Source organism: Chelonoidis abingdonii, chromosome 1, assembly GCF_003597395.2.
Source record: "Chelonoidis abingdonii isolate Lonesome George chromosome 1, CheloAbing_2.0, whole genome shotgun sequence".
Lineage (NCBI taxonomy): Eukaryota > Metazoa > Chordata > Testudines > Testudinidae > Chelonoidis > Chelonoidis abingdonii.
In genome coordinates, this window is record NC_133769.1 from 255,461,981 (window position 1) to 255,485,420 (window position 23,440).

The following is a 23,440-nucleotide window of genomic DNA, read 5'->3' on the forward strand; positions in this document are numbered from 1 at the left end:
ACCCACGAAAGCTCATGCTCCAAGATGTCTGTTAGTCTATAAGGTGCCACAGGATTCTTTGCTGAATTGACAGCTGGAGAGTTGTAATTATTGGCAGAATGAAGGATGACTTGCAATCAGTGGGAGAATGGGAAATCAGTCTTTCTAAGTTGAGTGATTATGTGAGCCGGACTTGAAGGTTCCACCAAGCTATTGGAGAGGGGTGCCTGTTGGACCTAGTGCCCCATGTAGATTCCTATCAATTTGGTGAGTGTAACAGTGCGGACAAGAAATCCCTCACTTCCCCTCATGTCCTTAGAAGCAGCTGTTGCTGACTGATTTAGTGAAGGTTTTCTGAAGTTCTGTGGAATTTTCTCAATTATTTTTAAGACCCTTTTGTCCACAAAATCCACAGTTCCATTAATCAGTGTCTCCTGACCAACATATGGCCTATGTAGGCAGAACCAAACCATTGAGCCACTGGCAGAGAGGGCATGGCTAGCCACACTGAAGATCCTGTCAGTGTTTCATTCTGCTTCCGTAGCTGCACGAAAGCTTTAAGCAGACCTTCTGCTGCAGAGAAGAAACATCACACACACCCCCACCCTCCAAAGAAACGAAAAAAGAGCTTGCTTAGATACAGATTTTTATTCAGTAGTACCCAGTTGTGCCTCTGAGCTTCACTTCTCCCTCCCTTTTGCTGGAGATCTAAGAGTCCAGTTCCTCTCCACTGCTGGGACTCCATTGGTGCTCCTGGCCTACCTCTACGGAGTGCAACAAGGAGGAGAAAGACATGAAGGTAAAAAAGATGTGTTCTTGCTCCACCCCACTGGTAAAGTACCCGGATGGTCTCTGCATTTACAGCAATGAGGAGAAGCTTCAAATAATTAGCTTGTGCCAGAGGTCCTCAAAGTGCCCTCCCCTAGATGAAAGTGCTGACGCAGGAGTCCTTCACCAGCATTTTTGTCCAGAGTATATCAGTACTCATTGTCCTAAGAGGGTTTAAGAGAAGAAAGAGCTGTTGCAGACACAGGAGCCCTTGGGTAGCCACATGGTAAGACAGAGAATTTTCAGTTTAAACAGGAACCAGGAGGTGGAAAAGCCTTTTCAGTGAGAATTCTGTGATTTCTTAAGAAAGCAGTTTTAATTCTAATCAGTTTAGATCAGTGGTGGACACCCTGCAGCCTGTGGGCTGCACATGATTCATAGATTCATAGATTCATAGACTCTAGGACTAGAAGGGACCTCAAGAGGTCATCGAGTCCAGTCCCCTGCCCTCATGGCAGGACCAAATACTGCCTAGACCATCCCTAATAGACATTTATCTAACCTACTCTTAAATGTATTCCATGAATGGAGAGAAGGGGGGGGGGGGGTTTCCAGCAACCTCCTGAGGCAATTATTCAGTGTTTAACTACCCTGACAGTTAGGAACTTTTTCGCTAATGTCCACCTAAATGCTCCCTGTGCTGCAGTTAAGCCCAGTGTGCTTCGATTGTCTATCATTAGAGGTCTGATTGAACAAGTTTTCTTGCCGTCTGTCCTGATGAGCACCGCTTTTAATACCTGAGAAACTGCTATCATGTCCCCTCTCAGTCTTCTATTTTCCAAACTAAATAAACCCAATTCTTTTCAGCCTTCCTTCATAGTCATGTTCTCAAAGACCGTTTACATCATTCTTTGTTGCTCTTCTTGGACCCTCTCCAAATTTCTCCACATCTTTCTTTGAAATGCAGTGCCCAGAAACTGACACAATCTCCAAGTTGAGAGCCTAACCAGCGCAGAGTAGACGATAAGAATGACTTCTCGTGTCTTGTTTACAACACCCTGTTAATGCATCCAGAATTCACGTTGCTTTTTTTGCAACAGTCTCACACTGTTGACTCATAATTTAGCTTGGTCCACTCTGACCCCTAAGATCTCTTTCTGCCGTAACTCCCTTCCTAAGCAGTCTTCTTCCCATTCTGTATTGTGAGAACTGATGTTCCTTCCTAGGTGGAGCACTTTGCATTGTCTGTGTTGAACTTCATGCCTGTTTACCTCAGACCATTTCTCCAATGTTGTCCAGATCATTATTGAATTTTGACCCCGTCCACCAAAGCAGTTGCAATCGCCTCCCAATTTGGTATAATTTGCAAACTAAAAGCCTACTATTTCATGCAGACATCTAAGTCATTGATGAAGATATTGAACAGAGCCGGTCCCAAAACAGACCCCTGCGGAACCCCACTTGTTATACCTTTCCAGCAGGATTGGGAGCCATTAATAACTACTCTCTGAGTATGGTTATCCAGCCAGTTATGCACCCACCTTATAGTAGCCCCATCAGGGTAATCCGATGGTGGGCCACGAGACAGTTTGTTTACATTGACCATCCACAGGCATGGCCACCTGCAGCTTCCAGTGGGCATGGTTCACTGTTCCCAGCCAACGGAAGTGGCGCCCAGCACATCCCTGCAGCCTGCTCCACTTCCTGCAGCTCCCATTGGCCAGGAATGGTAAACCGCAGCTACTAGGAACTGCAGGTGGCTGGGCAAATGTAAACAAACTGGCAACCTGCCAGCGGATTATCCTGACAGACAGCAGATTGCCTACCACTGGTTTAGATTCTAGATCTGCCTCTAGAGGAAACTTATAAGGAAGACCAGGTCATGCTAATTGGCTAGTTTTTAGGTGGTCTCACATGAAGAACACCACTATTCTGAAGGCATCATCTCCACTTATGTGCATTTAGGAAGGCTTCCACTAATTTCTCTTGTTTTAGAACTTGGCTGAAATTTCAAGCAGTGGTGCAGGAAATGTGATCTCTTTCTGTGTCTTCTATATTGTAGATCTTGGAGTTCTTCCAGGATTTTTGAACAAGAACATCACAATTTCAACCTTAAAATGTCAAGTGTCTGCATTCTCTAGCATTGTTACCTCTGTATGCAAGAAAAGGATTTCTGTTTGTGCAGATATAAAGCACTTCCTCAGAACTGCATCATTAAATCATCCTTCTAAGATTCATTGAGCTTTTCCATGAGACCTTAACTTGGTTCTTTTATGCCCTGACGTGTCACATTCCTGTGAGCCCCTCAAGAAGGTAACTATTCATTTCATTGTTATTAATTTGGCCTGTCTGGTCACCATCTGTTCCTCCCAGATAGTATCAGAGTTTGGTGCCTTTTCTACTGAAGAACATTACTGCACAGTGATAAAGTGGTTCTTTGAACAGACCCAGCCTTCACACCAAAAATTAACCCAGTGTTTCACAGAGAGAGCCTGTCACAGATTGACAGAATTGGTGCTACACCCACAGCTCTGTAACAGTCTCTATGAGGAACCCCTTCAGTATGCCAGATCTCTGGGCCTTCCACAGTCCTGCTTCACACCATGAGCTCTGTTTTGCGAGTCCAACTGAGACAGACTTCTGATAGAGACTTGTACGCTCTTCAGGGATTAATGCACCTCACCAAGCATTTGCAGCAACCCTCACACAGCATTGTCAGAACAGTAGTGTTTATTCGTTAACTGGAACACAGTATATGAAGTCTTTAGGATAGAATAGAGAAATGAAGGATAAAGTATAGTCCATTCTGGTTAGCTGAGAGCCCAGCCAAAGTGTCTATCCATCTGACCTCCTTTGTCAGAATCAAGGTAAGAGCCCTGGCTCCTTTCAGCAGCCAGATCTTAACCCTCATCTCATACCTCTCCAGGCCTTTGATTTCGAGCTGGGGGATTGTTGTTCAGCTTCCCTAAGAACAGTTAGGGAAGGCCCTCTGGGTTGTTGGTTGTTAGGTGCCAACATCCTGGCAAATGGGTTCACCATCGTTTTCTCAGGTGCTCCATTAATATGGAGACAAATGTGTAGACTCCTCAGCGATACCCACACCTGTGTCTCTTCACATGACTTGAAAGCAAACAGTCCCCTTCCACTCACTAGGTAACAATGAAGCACATAGGGGAAACTGAGACATAGAGTCCTCATAAAAATATTCCCATGTCGTCACAGAATCCAAGTGATTGTGTTTCCCTTTTACCTAAACGTATCTCGTTTAACAGAGAAACTCTGGCATACTTTGGATATATATGGAGCATTCAAGATCTATGTACATCCCTAGCTAACCCTAAATCCAGTACTCTAGCCATTCTCTTCCATCTGGCATCTGAGAGAGAGAAAGTATCTAAATCTACTGTTTCCAGATGACAGATGATGCATCTACATGAGGCCTACCAGTTAAGGAGTCTCTCCAACAACAAACATGAAGCTTACTCGCTCAGAGCAGCACCAGTCTCCTTGTCCAAGAGGACTTATGTTTCATATGAGGAGATCTGAAGGGTAGCCACTTTGTCCATTCATGCCTTCCTAAAATATTATAAGCTGGATATTCAGACATTATGGGCCTCTGTAGGTAGGAAGGCTATGCTGTAGCTTTCAAGAAGCAGAGCAGTAGTTTAGGACCATAGATACTTTGATTTGACTCAAAGAATGTTGCTATGAAAATCCCAATAGTTGCTGGATCTGTGGACTTTGTAAATGAAAGGGAATAAGAAAATTTATATTGCCTAATGGAAAATTTCCATTCTCTGAGTTACGGGGTCTACAGATCTGAGCCTTCCTAACTGGAGTATATCATATGTTGGTGAGATATATTTACACTTAAAATTCATTCATTGTTCTTACCAGAGAAAATAATTAAGTTTATAACTATTTATAAGGATCATCATCACCAGGAGAAATTTTCTTTGCTGTGGAAGCTACTTTAATTGATGGATTCTTGAGTGTGGCTGGTTATGTCCTTCCCTGTCAGTGACTGACATGTCTGGTTCTGCCCATGTAGTGGTGTATAGCCTGAGTCTTGGTTAACAGATCTATGGACCTTGTAACTCAAAGAGGAAATTTTTGGTAAATCAAGATAAATTTTCTTATATTTTCGCTACTTCCTGGGGACTTTGAGAATAATTAATGTATGTGGTGCTCAGATGGTATAGTGATGAGTGCCATGTAACTAAACTAAATAGTCTGGATTTTTTTTGTTAGCATGCTGTGGTTCCAAAATGTACAGTTTTAAAGTAGTGAGGATTAATAGTTGTAGTAAAGCTTTGTGGCTCTAGGCAGTGGTGGGCAACCTGCGGCCATGGGCTGCTTGCGGCCCATCAGGATAATCCGCTGGCAGTCTGCCAGACAGTTTGTTTACATTTACACGGCTGCCCGAAACTCCCAGTGGCTGCGGTTCACTGTTTCTGGCCAATGGGAGCTGCAGGCAGCTTGCAAATGTAAACGAACTGTCTGGTGCCAGCGGATTACCCTGATGGGTCGCAGGTTGCCCACCGCTGCTCTAGGGTGTCTGACATCTCTTCCTGTGAAATTGCTAGGGTTTTAAATCACAGTTTTCAGTCCTCATGACTCCAGGTTGTGATACAGACTGTATGGCATGAGGTCTTTTATATCTGAAGACTTGATTCACACCTGGTCTCTTGACAGAACAGCTGTCTTGTCTTGTCTGTTTTTTAAATGTACGTTTTGGTCCTAAGAAAATCCTCTTTTTTAGTCAACGTTTATGGACCTTGTCTTTCAAGTACAAATATTGATACTGAATTGAGTAATTGTATAATTCATGTATTATCTAATTAGTTGGCTAGACTCAGACTTGTAGATCTTTAATTAGTCTAAAGTGAAATCCCTGCAAGCTGCATGGGTGCTTTTTAAAGACATCATAATAGAGGCCCAACTTCAGTGTATACTCCAAATTAAGAAACACAGTAAAAGAACTAAAAAAGAGCCACCGTGGCTTAACAACCATGTAAAAGAAGCAATGAGAGATAAAAAGACTTCCTCTAAAAAGTGGAAGTCAAATCCTAGTGAGGCAAATAGAAAGGAGCATAAACACTGCCAAATTAAGTGCAAGAGTATAATAAGAAAAGCCAAAGAGGAGTTTGAAGAAAGGCTAGCCAAAATCTCCAAAGGTAGTAACAGAATGTTTAAGTACATCAGAAGCAGGAAGCCCCTTGATGATCGAGATACAAAAGGAGTGCTTAAAGACGATGAAGTCCTTGCGCTGAAACTAAATGGATTCTTTACTTCAGTCTTCATGGCTGAGGATGTTAGGGAGATTCCCAAACCTGAGTTGGCTTTTGTAAGTGACAAATCTGAGGAACTGTCACAGACTGAAGTGTCACTAGAGGAGGTTTTGGAATTAATTGATAAACTCAACATTAACAAGTCACCGGGACCAGATGGCATTCACCCAAGAGTTCTGAAAGAACTCAAATGTGAAGTTGCAGAACTGTTAACTAAGGTTTGTAACCTGTCCTTTAAATTGGCTTCGGTACCCAATGACTGGAAGTTAGCTAATGTAATGCCAATATTTAAAAAGGCTCGAGAGGTGATCTCGGCAATTACAGACCAGTAAGTCTAACGTCAGTACCAGGCAAATTAGTCGAAACAATAGTTAAGAATAAAATTGTCAGATACATAGAAAAACATAAATTGTTGATCAATAGTCAACATGCTTTCTGTAAAGGGAAATCGTGTCTTATTAATCTATTAGAGTTCTTTGAAGGGGTTAACAAACATGTGGACAAGGGGGATCCAGTGGACATAGATTTCCAGAAGCCTTTGACAAGGTCCCTCACCAAAGGCTGTTACGTAAATTAAGCTGTCATGGGATAAAAAGGAAGGTCCTTTCATGGATTGAGAACTGGTTTGAGAACTGGTTAAAAGACAGGGAACAAAGGATAGAAATTAATGGTAAATTCTCAGAATGGAGAGGGGTAACTAGTGGTGTTCCCCAAGGGTCAGTCCTAGTACCAGTCCTATTCAATTTATTCATAAATGATCTGGAGAAAGGGGTATCTGTGTTTAATTCCTGAGTATAGTGGGTGAATGGAAAAAGTCATGAGGTACTCTTTTGTTATTTTGGAGAATACTTTATTTTGATTGTATCTTTCAAACAGTTAACATCTTATCCCCAAATTAATTTTATATGCATTTAATTTATAATCTTAAAATTGAAAGCATTGATACTACATGTATTTTTATTGGTTGGCTGTTTCTGTCATGCCCACAGCATGCTAGACATTGTATAAATTACAAAAGAAGGTACATTCCCTAACCCACATTGCTTTCATTTAAATTATGCCTTTATTGGTGATGTTGCATTAAAACATCTTTAGTGGAATGTAATGGAATGTTTATTATTATTTTGTACTGACTGCAAGTATTTAAATGCCATCTTTCACTATAATATCTGGATGCACAACATAGTTTGTTACAAGCTTTCGCACAGTATTTTTATTAAGTTCTTTGAGTGGAATTCATCTAGAGAACTTAGTTATAGTGGTGTTTGATCAATAGGAATTTTTTAAACAATATTCCTTGCCATATTTTAGTAGGATTGTGACATGACTTAAACCAGTCTGATTGTAGAAATGTCTGAATAATTTCACATTGAAGTTTCAACAAGGTCTTCTAGCTTTCTGATTGATATGGCATGTCTGTACCTGACATAGTGAGCTTCCTGAAGAATATACACAATTATCTTTATTAGGACTGTAAGCCTCCATTTCTATATCATAAACAGAGTTGGCAATTTCTGGAATTTACCGCAGCATACTTCAAACAGAATGCTATTTTTGGGAGTGTGAGAGAATAAACTGTCAAAATATTGAACACAGTATGTAGACATTTAGCCCTTGAAAACTCATTAAGAAACTGTTGGGTTTTTCCCAGCCTGAGAATATGCTAAAATATGTTCCACTCTCTTTCTCTCTCTCTCTCCTTCTCCCCCCTATGTGAAAGGGTTCTATGAGTGTAATAACTGCTATCCTTCACACTTGTTCACTTCCTGATCAATTCTAATTGCTTTTATTAATGTCAACCATTTTTTTCTGTGAAAATGTGATCTCCAAACTATAACCAGCAAAAACTTGTAGACATCCACTTGTGATTGACAGTTGAAGCAGTTTTTAAGCAGAAAGTGTGATTGAGATGAGTTTCCCTAAAAGAAGTGTCAGAGGGGTAGCCATGTTAGTCTGGATCTGTAAAAAGCGACAGACGGTCCTGTGACACCTTAGTATATAAGGTCCCTAAGAGAAGGGCACCAAAGGGGGATGAGGGAGGGGTGGTGAATGAAAAATATTCCAAATAGCTAAAATATTTGTTTCATTTAAAGGAGAATGTTGGTTTCTGACTAGAAATTGAGTTATTTGACTTTAGGATGTTCATCTACTATTCATTTCTCTTGACTCCTTCCCTATTAGAAGCTACAAGAAATACTGCATTTAAATTTAAAACATCTAAGTGCTGCCTAATGGCTATGTTAATCTCCTGCCAATCTCTTATATTTGTTAAGTAGTTTATTACCCCACATCAGGGCCATAGTGAGAAGTCATATCTCAGGCCTAAACAGTAGGAAGACTGTGGTTTTACTCAGGGCCTTCAGTAAGGCCATTTTTCGTTTCAGAAATCGTTGTATATCTGTCTAGATCAGCTATTATTCAATATCAGGTAAAGTTAAACCTCTTCTCTGGAGGCCTTCTTGCAGGGTCCAAATTAAGAAATAATTTTAACTACTCGAGATACAATTATGCAGGCCCTCATATTGAATCCTTTTGACTAGACTAGAAAAATTTCAATTGAAATGTGTTTTGTCTGAATTTGTTGATCATCAAAATCTAATTGTCCTGCATAACCATGTTGATTTCAGCTAAATTTGCCAGAAACCAGATAGGTTTCTGATGGAAACCTGCCTGCCAGACAAATTTCCTAGTGAAACCTGCCTGGTTTCCTGCTAGTTTGCCTACCTGGCTCCTTGGCAGCCTGCTTGGTGACTTTCCAGAGAGCTTGGGCTTCCAGCTCTTTGGCAATCTGGGCTCCCAAGGTCCTTGGCTCCCAGGAAAGACAGTAAGAGAACAGTAATTCTCCTTTTCAGAAAAAATAGAATTTTTTAATTTTCTTTCCAAATCAGAACAAACCAAATTTCTAAATCTCAAAAGACTCTGTAAAGTGGAATTGCCGTTCTCTGTGCAGCTCTACTTATGACTGTGAAAAGAAAGTTGTATTCTGATTCAGAAGTCCAGACAATATGAATTCCTGGATAGGCTGAGTAATGCAGAGCAGTCCATTTTCTGAAGTAAGAAAAAGCTTTTAGTATATGTAAATATAGAGAACAGATGTAAAACAAAGTAGTAGTTACTGTTTGATGCAAGGGTTGGCAATCTTTCAGAAGTGATGTGCCGAGTCTTCATTTATTCACTCTAATTTAAGGTTTTGTGTGCCAGTAAAACATTTTAACGTTTTTAGAAGGTCTCTTTCTATAATCTATAACTAAACTATTGTTGTATGTAAAGTAAATAAGGTTTTAAAAATGTTTAAGAAGCTTCATTTAAAATTAAATTAAAATGCAGAGCCCCCCTCCCCTGACCGGTGGCCAGGACCCAGGCAATGTGAGTGCCACTGAAAATCAGCTTGCGTGCCACCTTCAGCATGCGTGCCATAGGTTGCCTATCGCTGGTTTGATGTTTGTTTTAGCCATGGGTGTCTATTTGATTATCTTTATCAGACATAGGTTAATTTTAGTTGGTTTACAACTGTACAAGATCATATACTTGACAGTACAATATCTTCACAAGAAAATGGATAAAACTGTAATGCTGTTATTAATTGAATAACTAGCTCTGTACTACTATGAAAGATGAACTTATTCACGTATAAGAAACATAAATCATAGCAAAGTATTGTCAAAAACTTGTCTTAGGGGGGAAAAACGGGTTGCATTTGCTCAACAGCTTTTGCTATCAAATTTGCAGATAAGCATTACACACATTGTATTACTTTTAGATAAACTGACTTTATAGAATATGGGAAAGAAAGGGACACCACAAAACTGAAATCTAGTAATTCTTAAACAAAGAGTTAAAAGTAGCTTCAGGTAATAGAGCTACTCCTGAATTCCTATTTTAAAAGTTTACTATTGAAATTGTTATCTCCTGCTGTTTTTGAAAGAGCCACACAGACAACTAGAGAAATTAATTGCTGTCAAATGCAAAAAAAAAAAAAAAGTTTTATATCTAATCTCTCTAGTACTTGTAACAGTAATCGTTTTTTTTTAAATGTTCAGACTTAACTGTGATTTTTAAATGGATACATTTTTAAGCAAGTTCAGTGTCTGTTTTGAAATTAACATTTTGGAAGTATTTTGGCTAGCATTTCAGGATATCGTCTAAGCTATGTTTTTCCCCTCTCCTTTACCCCACCCTTCTATATTTTTGTTTTCTGCAGATACCAAACGTTTCTCCCACAGCCTTCCCACCAGCCCAGAGGTCCTGGTTTAGGTTTATTCTTTTTTCAGGAATTGATTTGATACACAAATGAACTATAGAAACTGAATCATTCACCCATCCTATTTGTACGTGATTTCCACACGTGTTAAACGTGTCGTATTTTGCACGGGCATATTGCAGTCTATGAGTTTAGGTGGCAAGTGAACAATGAAGTTTCTTGCTGTAGCTATACATTATTCAGTTTTTTTCTTTTGATGTGTCGATGTAGAATTGTGAGTTCTGTATGGTGAAAGTTAGTATGTTTGGACAAAAGTAATGGTTTATTTAAAATATTACAGAAGACACAAAAATATTTAATTAGTCATGGCCTGAGAAAACTGAGGGACTCCAGAGGGATCTAGCAGAGTGAGATGAATGGACTGTAAAATGCAGATGAAATTCACAAATGCCAGGTAATTCACACTGAAGAAAATAGTTTGAACTACTTAGGAGTTGACCAGAGCATAGACAAATCACTTAGCCATTGGGACAGGAAAGAAGGTTTATTGTATTTTCAGTGTCTTGAGTAAAAAGAGGATTCAGTATTTAATGATAGCTTCGGATGTGTGGGGAGCATGAGTGGTGTGGGAAGCATAGTTTTTTCAACAGTAAACAGAAAATGGAGATGCTTTTGGAGGAAAAAGAAGCTTTAATGTTTGAAATTAAACTTCTCAGAGTATTCGTGAATATAATTTAGGAAGTAATTTTGTGGTTTTCAGGTTTTAGACAAGATGACTAAAGGTCTCTTCAATCTCTGGTTTCAATGATGCATGTTAAGTAGCTCAACTTGAAATAGAAAATAAGATTATACGTTAAACAAATTTGGGGTATTGATTAGGAGAAGGGAGATACATTGCGTAGTCACTTTAGTGTTTCTGCTCTTCTGTTTATCTGAATGAGTAGAAATAGTCAAAGTGCAAAAATGTGATAACTCATCATCAGTAACAACCAAGAACACAAATATTCAGGAGTATGAGAAGACTTAGTAAATATAGACTTGCTTTGTAAATGTGCTTTTGTCTAGCAAAAATATTACATTGTATAAACTATAATTAGAAAATGGAACATAAATCTAAAGAAAAGGATGTGTTTGTCTGCTGCTAGAACAGAATTGCCAGATATGTGATGAAAATCACAGGTTCTCCTTCCTGATATTACCTCCACAGAGGCCAACTGCAGATACTGCAGGCCTAATCATAGAATCTCTTTTGAAGTTACATTTGATGAATGTGATGTTCATAAAGCTCTATCTCCTTGGGATCAAGGACATGCTACCCCCACTCTGAACTCAAGCATATAAATAGCCCAGGGGCAGGCAACCTATGGCACATGTGCCAAAGGCGGCACACGAGCTGATTTTCAGTGGCATTCACAATGCCCAGGTTCTGGCCACCGGTCTGGGGGCTCTGCATTTTAATTTAATTTTAAATGAAGCTTCTTAAACATTTTCAAAACCTTATTTGCTTTCCATACAACAATAGTTTAGTTATAGATTATAGAAAGAAACCTTCTAAAAACGTTAAAATGTATTACTGGCACGCAAAACCTTAAATTAGAGTGAATAAACGAAGACTTGGCACATCACTTCTGAAAGGTTGCCGACCCCTGAAATAGCCCATCCTAATGGTCCCCCAGCTCCTCTCTGTCTGGCAGGTATCTCCGTTTCCCTTGTGTTGTGTTGTGCAGTAGTGAGGAAAGCTGTTAATTCTAATTTCTATATAGTTCTTGAAGGTTCATTTAGTAGTACCTTCAAGTTTTTTTTGTATAAACTGAACAACTTTATCAATCTAACCATTAAGGCAGATACAACAAAAAACCAAAGGTTTAAAATATGCATATCTTGCCATGTCAGAAAGCCTGCTTCAGATGGTCATGTTCTCCAAGTCCTTTTTTGAAAGAGACAAAAGGCCACCAAACAGGAGTCCAAAGTCTTCTCCTTTGGGGTCCATTAAGAGTGCAGCCTTAGAGGCCTTTGTTAAAAAAGGGTTTCTGAGCACAAAGTGGTGTGGCTATGAAACCCACCTTGGTGCCAAAGCCTGCTGAGTCTCTGCAGGCAGACTAGGGGTCCATCTCAAAAGAAGGTGGTCTGTAAAGATCACTTCATAAGATACTGCAGACTCCAAGATCCAGACCCCTTTGAGCTTTGGAAAATTCTGGTCTGACTTCCAGAGGGTCTAAAGAAGTAACAAGGAAAAAATCACTTGCTGGGGCTTGTTATGGTTTGCCTTGTCAGAACATACCATTTTTGACAAAGAAAGGGCCTCCTTGCATCCAGGCCATTTGGTTTTCTCCTCTGTTCTGAAGTGCCCATTGGATTGTAGGATTGATCTGCCCTTTCCCTGGATTCAACAGATTCCCATTAAGAGCATTAATAAAGGGGCTCTGAGAATTCAGCAGTATTGTCAGTGCCAGACACTGATTATTCCTTTGTGGGCTTGATGCTCTCAATTCTGTTGAAGTTTTCTTTGGAGTAGCTGTCCCCTCAGGTGCAAGAGGGTATCTCAGTACTGTGGGAGCCATGGTTCTGAGAAACTCCAGAGCCTGGTTTGGTGCTGTGAGGGTCTTGGAGCAGACAAGAATCTGCTCCTGGCTTTTCTGTTGAAGCTCCTCCTCAAATGGTGCCAGCCACCTATGTTTTGTCTCAACCCTATCTGTCCCTGTAAACTAGAGCTGCCAACCCTTTAAGAGGAAAATTTAAAGGGAGGAAAATTAACTAGTTGAATGGTGCCTCTCAAATTAAACGATCTGTATACAAGTTTCATTATTAGACATATTTACGTAAAACAGGATCTTTGCTACTTTGGAATTCATCTGCTTCCACTGCTTTTTCTTCACTTGAAATCTAATCCTTTGTGATTTTTATATTTGCCTTAGCAGCAACTAATTGTTGTTACAATGATTATGACTTCAAGTGAGGTGTAAGAAACAAAAGTAATGGGGATCTCCAAAACAAAGTTCCTTTTTTCATACAAATGCATCTATTAATGTTTTGGCGATACAGAGTTTACGTACATTTTTTTTAGGGAGCTATGATTACATCTTCATTATCACAGGTATGCATAAATTCTGGTACTGTCTTAACTTTGCTTTTACGTTATTATGGCCATTCTGCTAAATTCTCTTTTTCAGTTACAGAATCATTTGTCCAATAGAGTTGCACATAATAAACAAATGAAAGTTAGAGATGTTATTAATCCCTCCCACTCTGCTTGCTGCCAGTAGGTGACGTAACAGTTAGTTCAGTTCTTCTACTGGTAACGTCCAAGTTTAAAAAAAAAAAAAAAAAATTGCCTTGCAGTGATATCTAACTTCTCTACTCTGGTACTGTATCTAAGTACCAATCAGTGACTGACCGTCTTGTTCACAGATCCTGATTATCAATAGGTGCATAAGTTCAAACAGAAAGTAAAACAGTCTTTCTTTGAGCTTTGAAAGACTTCTCTTGTTTGTTGTTTTCTTTTAGTTTTTCTACCTTGCTGTGGTTTGTGGCATGAGCCAGGAAAAAAAAGTGCTGAAATACAATGCAAGAGGTGTTTTTTTTGTTGTATTTCTAGCCCAGCCTAACCAGAAAGTTCTGGAAATCTTGTGCAGAAAAAATAGCTTGTGAGATTTTCAGCCTGAATTTGTTTTCCAAGCAAAAAAGCTTTCACATCATCTTTTAAAATATCTAATAAGACTTTAAAGTGATAGTTGGGGTTTTTTTACACTTCAGAATCCAAGCTTCTTCTTAATGCACATTGTTAGAACAGATATACCTATCCACATTTCTGTTTACAGAACTGTTCTCTCAGTTCAGCTCCACCCCTTCTAATTAGCTCTTCACTCTAGTTTTGAAACAATTGTCTTCTGGCTCTCTAGCTGCTAGATCTTTTTGTTTCATGAATTATTTTATCCATGCCTGATCACTTTCTTCTAGGTGTCGTTACAGCCATGAACTTCTGTGAACTTTTGATATTTAATCAGCTCTTGCAGTTTAGTGCTTAAAGAGGATATGTTTGCTTTTCATATTCTGTTATTAAGGTGACCAGATGTCCTGATTTTATAGAGACAGTCCCAATATTTGGGGCTTTTTCTTATATAGGCACCTATTACCCCCACCCTCTATCCCGATTTTTCACACTTGCTATCTGATCACCCTAGTTACCATAGTGTAGAGAGTCTAAGAAACCATGTTACTTCTCCTATTTATGAATTGTATATAAAATTCATACTTTTAACTCTGAAGGGTTAATTGTAGTTGACCTTCCAGTGGTCTACATCTCCATATTGTCTTTTTGTGTTGATTCCACTACAGCAGTGTGGCATTAGTGAATTCTTAGGCCTAGTCTACTCTACGGAGTTAGGTCAATATAAGTCAGCTTACATGGGCCTAACTCTGTAAACATCTACACTAAAATTAGCTCCCACCAAAGTAACTCACCTACTACACTGACTTAATAACTCCACCTCTGCGAGAGGCGTAGCACTTAAGTTTACGTACTTAGGTTGACGCAGAGTCAGTGTAGACACTGCTTTCCTTACAGTGACTGTTGCTGCCTTCTAGAAACCATTCCACAGTGCCCCACACTGGCAGTTAAATCGGTGTAAGCATTCCTGTTGAGGATGCGCATCACCAACAAAAGGAGCTTAGAGTGGACGTGTAAAACTGATTCAATTACTGCAGTGGCTGTATGTCAACATAACTTAGGTCAATTTAATTTTGTAGTGTAGACATGCCCTTATTCACAATGAGGTCCACAGGCCCATGACATTGGGCACTCTGCTTGCTCTGTGCAGCCTTTGGATGCAGACCAAACCTCTCATTCAGAAGCAGGGGAAGTATGGCTCCATCTCAGAGAAGCTGCCAGATTCCGTCTGCCTCTCCAGTTGCAGGCAGACAGACCAGCTCCTCCTGCTGCAGAGCAAATTTAAAGAAGAAGGAAAAGTAAGGCGAGGGGGGGGGGGAAGGCTTTAAATCTTCAGGCTGTCAGAATCTGCCTTTATAGGCAAAGATTATTTCCTTTCTTCTCAATGGCTGGGATTCTCCATGCCCCCACCCACTCAGAGGGCAGCATGGCAGAGAATGGTGAGTGGGAAACCAGATGTTGTGTCTCCTCCATTTCCTCTGCTGATTAAATGCCTGCATGGCTATCTGTGCCTTTTCTGTAAAGATCCAGGCCTTTCTCAAGTGCTCAGACAGGCAGGATTTCCAGCAGTCTCCTTCCCTGGAAGCAGTGGCAACACATCAGGAGCAAAATGCACTAGGTCTGGCACAGACAACAGCAGCAGCTCCTGGTCCAGGACCAGCAAGCAGCAGCTCCCTCTTTTCCATCAGCACGGGGGAGTGTAGGTTGAAGCAAAGTATCAGAGATCCAGGGAATCTTCCCACCCAGCCTCTGGACCCACGCTCACAGCTGCGTCTGCTCACTGTGGAGCCTCTCCCCCATCCTGCTGCAGTATAGATCAGGCCTCAGAGTGCAGCATGGCAAATCAATGCAGAAAAGACCAGGCCACAGAAGTGCTGTTTCCTCTAAGCACACATACACACAACCCCCACATGGGAAAATCTCCCTGCTAGGAGAGGAAGCCCAACGCTCCAACTCAGAGCTGAAGACTCACATAATAAAATAAATACACCCCTCCCTACCACATACATGCACAGAGAAAAGACTTTCAGGAAAAGTGTACTGAGTATTGTGAACTACAGTTCTGAGATCTATAGATACCTTAGATAAACTTTAGCTAGATATCCCTCCTCATATACCCTGGATGAGCATGTAATAGTGGGATGAGGATGTCCTGCCATGGTTAAAGACTGGGACAACAATGGGGCTGTTGTCTTGCAGGTTGCCGTGTCTTAACTATTGGACTTTCATTCCCAGTCATTGCTGTGGGTCACCAGGCCCTAGTGTCCTGGTTATTGCTCTCAGCTTCTATTGCAGGTTGCCAGTCTTCACTATCACCTCCACCTCTGTCTCCAGTACATGGCTATGGAGTGATAATAGGGACAACAGTGTAGATGGGGAAGAAGCAGCAGACAGTGAGGGGCCTTTGGCTCACCATTACTTTCTTCTACCAACATGTCCCCGACCTCCATTTTACAAGGCTAGAAGGTTTCTTGGTGTTCACAGTCAAAATTTATCCTGGTGTCATTACCAAAGATAAGTGTGCCATTCCCCCCTGTGGTCAAGGGCTCATCATTTCTAAGTAGGGGAAAGAAAATTATCTGAAAGAGTGACCTCCTTACTATATAGGTCCTTTACAGGCAGCTAAGTCCAGGCATGCATAATCTCAGCCCTCTCCTTCCGACAGCAGGGCAACAAGGATAAGTAAATAAAACCAAAGAGAATTGTCATATGACACCCTAAGTGCTCCTGCGTGCTTTCAGAAGCAATGCTAATATGGGTGGACAGTATAGCAGGTATAGTCTCTCTCAGCCTATTAAATAAATCTGACAGCCTAAGAGCTTTTGCCTGAGAAGGAGTCAGGGTGTTCAGACAGCTATCCTAGATTTCCTGTGAATGGGGGCGATTGAACCTGTCCCTGCTCTTCAGAGGAGAAAAGGCCCTATTCCATATTATTCTTAGTTTAAAAAAAAGTTAGAAGGTTAAAGAGCACTTCTCAACATCAAGTGTCTCAACAAATCATTTAAAAAAAATCAAAATTCAGTATGGAGACCTTAAAATCCATACCATCTGTCATTGACCAAGGGGACTGTATGACATCTATACATGGGAACAATGGCAGTATACATATCTCAATTTAGCAATCTCACAGATGCTTCTTAAACTTTGCCCTTGAAGCACAACATTACCAGTATGGGCCCTTGCTCTTTGATTTAGCAGCAGCACTGCTGTGTTTACAAAAGTGCTGGTACTGTTAATATCACATCAGAAAGGAAGTGATCTCTATCTACCTCTTCCTGAGTGACCTTATCCAAGCCTCATCCAGAATCAGTCATAGACTATATTACCAAAACAGGATGCTCCAAAGCCACAATTTTGTGAAAGTCTCAGTTAACAGTCTTCTCTTACTCCCAGTCTGTGAGTGGGAATGGTTACTGTTTTCTACAAATTTGTTACAGAAAAAGCAGAAGCGGAGAAATCTTATCTAAACAGTCAACCTGTCAAGAGGAGTATCCATTCATATGCTTCAGTCTCTTCTGGGATCATTGATCTCCCATGTAGATATTCTTAATGGGACAGTGCTCACATGAGGCCACCACAGAGCTTTGTCTTATCCCTCCCTAAACTATTCCTTATCCACCCATCAACCCACGCTGGGAGGATTCTTGGGTCATTCACAGGGGGTCAAGGACCGTTCAAGGAATCAGGTTCAAATGAGAGTAAGCACAGCATAAACTGGCGAGAGCTCAGGACAATCCAATATGGTCTCAAGGCTTATCTGGACTGGTCTGTCATGATCAGCACTTGAGTTAATACCTCAGCCGTGTCATATGTCAACAGACAAAGAAAACAAAGTCTACAGTCCTTCAAAGAGAAGCTCACCTCCTGATGACTTGGGAAAAGGAAAATGTCCAGTCACTTTACTCCCTTCCCAGCCAAAGCAAAATTGAATATTACGGCTGCCTAGCTCAACACACCAAAGTCAGATCATCCAGAATGGGAACTACACTCCTAGAGGTGTACATCTCCTGATAAAGAAATTTAGTATCTCAGCAACAGGTCTGTTCGCCTTCCACCTGAATCATGAAGTTTCAGTGTTTTTTCTCTTACCAGTTGAGATCACAGAGCCAGGGCAACAGATGCTTTGTTGCAAAGATAGCCAAAGGGGACTCTTCTATGCCGCCTCTTTCTTATTCTCTTCTCAGCAGAATGCTGCAGATGAGGATCAGAAGCAGCACTGGTAATTCTGGTATATCTTTCTCTCCTCCCCCCAAAAATCATCTTCATGGTACCACAGATTCTTAAATTTCTTCAAATTGGATTTGGGTTAGGCCTGTGAGTTCTGACTTTCATAGGTCAAGTTACTGCTTTGTCTAGCATCCTCTGTGCAGTAAACAAGACAGAGAATTTAATTTTATCCAATTGCATTGTCTTGTGTTGCTCTTACAAGAAATCACATCTCTTCTACATCCTGCTGATGTGCATGAGAATTTCTTTTCTGGGATCTTACTTTATTCTGTTGCTCACTCCCTCAAAGCTGTGGAAGCTTCATGGGGAAAAAATCATGTGCCTTATAGAATAAATCTGTAAACACCCATCTGGTTATCTGTTCATATGACCTTCAGAATTCTATAAGTTGGACGTTCTCATCATCCAGTGCTGCCATCAATAGACTGGTGCTTCTCCCTGTAGCCATCCCAGTGACTGTTAGAAAGAGTTATCCTCATTTGCATCTCTACACACATCTGTGTATAGTTCCCCGATGAGTTTATACTGCTGTAAAAATCTCAATGTCATGAATCTATGGATCTCATTACGAATATAAATAGGAAAATTTATCCGTGTCGTACCTGAAAATTTCCTTTCTTAGAGTAATGAGGGTTCACAAACCTATCTTTGACTGGGTTGTTAATTGGAAAAAGATATTGAATTTTTAATTGGTGCTCAGTTTGCTATTCACTGAGTTCTTTGCTGTACAGAAGGACTGTTCTGTTTAGTCTAAGTGCTTAATTTTCCTTAGAGTGCTTAGTTTGTCCTAGGCTTATGAAAGTGTCCCAACTAGCGGTTGAGCCACAATCCCTCTTATTGACAGATTTGGTCTGTCTCCAAGGCTGTGCATAGAGCAGAATTCCCACTTTTCTGGATCTGTGGACCTTATTATTCAAGAAAGGAAAATTTTAGATAAGTTTTCCTATACATTAGTACCAGAAATTGAGGTTTCCTGGAACTAATAGAGAAATATTTTGAAATCTCAACTACTAGTATGGATTGTTTTTGGGGTGGGGCGTGGGGTTAAATCACATCTCAGTCATTACATTTGTGCATGAAGAAGTAATGAGGTCATTAACTTCAGACTTGTATTTTTGTCCATCTTTTCTACATAGTAACAAATGTTTTGTTTGCACATAACCTCCCTAATTAACTTCCACTTAGTTCTTGTATTCTTTTGGTTGACAGTCATTGCTAAATAGCTGAGATTGGAATTTTTCATCAGAGATTGGACCTTAGCCAACTTCCTACTCGAGTTTACTTAAAGAGTAGAAGTGCTGTTATCCTGTTGTATCCCACAAGGCAATAAACTAGTCTCTCTACTGTCATCTTGCCAAGGAACACAGCCACTCATTTCCAGCTGAAGTGATATGGTTACAGAAGGATTAGCAGGATGGGAAAGCTGGATGAGCAGGCTCTATCAGGGAATGGGTAACCACTTGGAACAGGTCAGAGAAGCCTTTTGAAATCCTTGGAACTTTCTTCAGTCAAAAGTTATAGTTCTTGATCGTAGTTAGATCAGCTTAATTTCTTTCTCTTTTTGAGGCTACCTAAATATACTTACAGTCTAGCAGACGTTTATGTATGTTGCTCAAAAGAATAACCTGTAAGAATATACCAGGTGGGTTCATTTGCACTAGACAAAGACTTTTGCTGAATTGCTCTATTTGCAATTAAGCAATGATGTCAAGCAAAATTGGTATTGTAATCACCGTTAAATTACATATATGGCTACATCTGATGAGACAATTTCTTTTTTTAAATACTGCAACACTTCTGATTTTAATTGCGTGTTTCATAGTTTGTTCTTGTCATCTTAGATACATTGCTCCCTGCTAGTTGAATAATGCTCATTATAGGATCCTGGAGCATAGAGGAAAGTACAAAATTGTTAGATTTTGCATCACCTTTGTTTTCTGTCCATTGTGTTTGATTTCTGAATGCTGGCTGGCTTGTGCTGTATTGGGGTTCCATCTTAACAAATAACATCAGAATTTAATTAAATCATTTGCAATTCAGAAGAGCAAGCTACTACTCTTCTGTACCAGTCTGTTTATATATACTTAGGCAGTGTTTGGTATAGGTGTTTGAAAATGATAATGTCTGCAGAACTGTGGAATTTTCTGATTGACATTCTGAGAAGCCACACGAATGCCAAAAATCTCCAGTTAAACATACACACACAACTTCATTCCTTTTTTAATATATTTTCCATTTCCTAATATCATTGAAGGTAATTCAAAATGTAGATTTCTTGAAAATTATAGAACCTGAAGGTTACTTGTAGTTACTCCACCTATATAGCCTCATATCTGGCATATTCTAGGTGCTCAATTCAACAGGAAACTTGTCAGTTAGATAGTTTCAGCTGAAGTTTGTTGGAGACTGAAGAATGAAATAGGGCAGAATGTAGTTTGTTCAGAGGACCCTTTTCACTGTGCTAACTTGTTTTTTTTATTTTTACTTTTTTCCAGACCAGTTTAAGTGCTTGTACACCTCTACCTCAATATAATGCTGTCCTCGGGAGCCAAAAAATCTAACCGTGTTATAGGTGAAACCGCATTATATCGAACTTGCTTTGATCCACCAGAGTGCACAGCCCTGCACCCTCGGAGCACAGCTTTACCACGTTATATCCGAATTCGTGTTATATTGGGTTGCGTTATATCAAGGTAGAGGTGTAGTTATAATTAAAAGATATGATTGACTGATTGGATTTTAGAAGACATAACATCCCTGGAGGACTAATTGCTTATGTAAATGATGTGTCTTTCACCACTCTGTTTCTCACTTACCATTAAGTGACTTTGTAGAGAGACACATTAAAAGACAAATTAAAGCTTATATTTAGAAGCTGAATCAATAGACAAACAACAGTTTCTTAAAATATTAAGACATTGATATTTTCCGACAGTCTATTTCCAATGTTATAGTTATGAGCTGTACATCTAACATTTTTGTTAATGACGGGGAAAGCACTTGGCTAATTTCATAGTTATGCATTATAGAGACTAAATTTTTTATTTTTTCTATTTATATTCTAAATGCCTACTAGAAATTTCTCTTTTTATTTAACAGGTTTGGGTAAAACAAAAAGGAAGACAAGTGCACGAGATGCCTCACCTACTCCTAGTACAGATGCAGAATATCCATCCAACGGTAGCAGTGCAGATCGGATTTATGACCTTAACATCCCAGCCTACGTTAAATTTGCCTATGTGGCAGAGAGGGAGGATGAACTATCCCTTGTTAAAGGATCCCGAGTCATTGTTATGGAAAAGTGCAGTGATGGCTGGTGGAGAGGTAGCTACAATGGACAGATTGGCTGGTTCCCTTCGAACTATGTGGTGGAGGAAGTTGAGGAAGCAACTGCAGATTCCCCAAGTTTTCTAAGTTTAAGGAAAGGTGCATCCATGAGTAATGGCCAGAGCTCAAAACTACTTCACGTTGTTCAGACACTGTATCCATTCAGCTCCGTCACAGAAGAAGAGCTCAATTTTGAAAAGGGGGAAACAATGGAAGTCATTGAAAAACCAGAAAATGACCCAGAATGGTGGAAATGTAAAAATTCCCGAGGGCAAATTGGTCTTGTTCCTAAAAACTATGTAGTAATCTTAAGTGATGGTCCTGCCATTAACACTTCCCATCCACCTCCAATAAGCTATACAGGGCCATCTTCTACAGGACGGTTTGCTGGAAGAGAGTGGTATTATGGGAATGTTACCCGGCATCAAGCAGAATGTGCCCTAAATGAGAGGGGAGTGGAAGGGGACTTCCTTGTTAGAGATAGTGAATCTTCGGTAAGTGACATTCGACACTTGAATTTTTATTATGTGCTTTATATAAATAAAAAAACTGGTGTATGGTGAAGTAGCAATGATGGTAATGAATAATTACCTTACATTAGTACAGTGAGTGTCTATCCAAAAGAAGTAAGCAATTTACAAATTTTACAAAGTGATATTTTTGCTGTACACTGGGGTCACTTCATTCACTACTGAGGTGCAACCATCTTTGGAATGAAACACAACAATTGTAAACTAGTTTGTGTACTATTGTGGAATCACAAGTCATAATTCCCTAGTAAAGACTGAATTCCATTTTGAACTTAAAGCAGGGATTCTCTTGTTAGGTATGAAAAATACAGCATATGCTCCCCAAATTTACCACACTTACTCTTAGTACAGGAACTCCTCACTTAAAGTTCTCCCGGTTAACGCTGTTTCGATGTTAAGTTGCTGATCAGTTAGGGAACATGCTCGTTTAAAGCTGTGAAATGCTCCCTTCTAACGTTGCCTGTTTTATCCACTGCTTGCAGGAAGAGCAGCCCATTGCAGTTAGCTAGTGGGGGCTTGGAACCAGGGTGGACCAGCAGCCCCCTTATCAGCTCCCCCTATCAGCTCCCCACTCCCCTAAGTTCCTTGTGCAGCAGCTGTCCCTTCCCCCCACTGCCATGTGCTGCTCCTACTCTCTGCCTTGGAGCTGCTCCGAGAGACTCCTGCGTGCTGCATGGGGAGAGGGGGGAAGAGGGGAGCTAATGTCAGGGTGTCTCCCCCCTCCCACCCCCGCTCTTGCATCCCGCTTACCCCATCTTCCATAGAGCAGGGGGGACACACGACGGACGGAGCTTCTAGGCAGTAGCTGCGGATCTCAGGTCTCGGCAAGTTGATTTCATTAACAAGGCAGTGTACTTAAGCCTGGGGTCAGCTACTTAAAGGGGAGATGTGCATTTTTTCTCTCACACACAGGTTGTGTATCTCTCTCTGCCCTCCTTTCCTGCTGCCTTGTAGAGTGCTATGAGAGTTAACCCTTGAGGGCTTAGTCAACTGCTAGTTCATTTAGCAGTAAGGCATTCCCTGGGAAATGTTCCACCCTCTGACTCCTCCACCTCCACCAAGCTTCACAGTCATCATCACTGTGTACCAGTTTGTTTGTAAATAGTTTGTTTAAAACTTATACTGAGTGTGTGTACGTGTATATATATGGACTGGATAGCATAGTGGTTAAGAGCGCCGCCCTTTGATATGGGAGACCGCCCTTTGATACGAGAGACCGGGGTTCAAATCCCAGTTGGTACCCAACTTTCCAGTAGGGGTCCTTGCGCAAAAGACCCCCTAATGCTTCACCTGCCTGCCTCAAATATGAGAGTGACATGAACTAGGAGAGTCATGCCGGCTTGGACGTCGCTGGATTAACAAGGTCCGCGCCAGATGCTGAGGAACCAGGACAATCTGACGATAAGTGGGTTACTGGAACAAACCATTCATGGACGAGACAAGAGAACCT

At 40.5% G+C, this 23,440-nt stretch overlaps 1 protein-coding gene across 2 annotated transcripts in view; it reads left to right on the forward strand.

Moving 5' to 3' along the window:
* The window catches only part of NCK2 (NCK adaptor protein 2), a 166,561-nt gene that overhangs the window by 114,381 nt on the left and 28,740 nt on the right, over positions 1–23,440 (forward strand). For both annotated transcript variants that reach the window (XM_075061294.1, XM_075061291.1), the window contains exon 4: positions 21,233–21,954. In XM_075061294.1, coding sequence (XP_074917395.1) covers positions 21,233–21,954 — 722 coding nt within the window. The remainder of the gene's footprint in view (positions 1–21,232; positions 21,955–23,440) is intronic.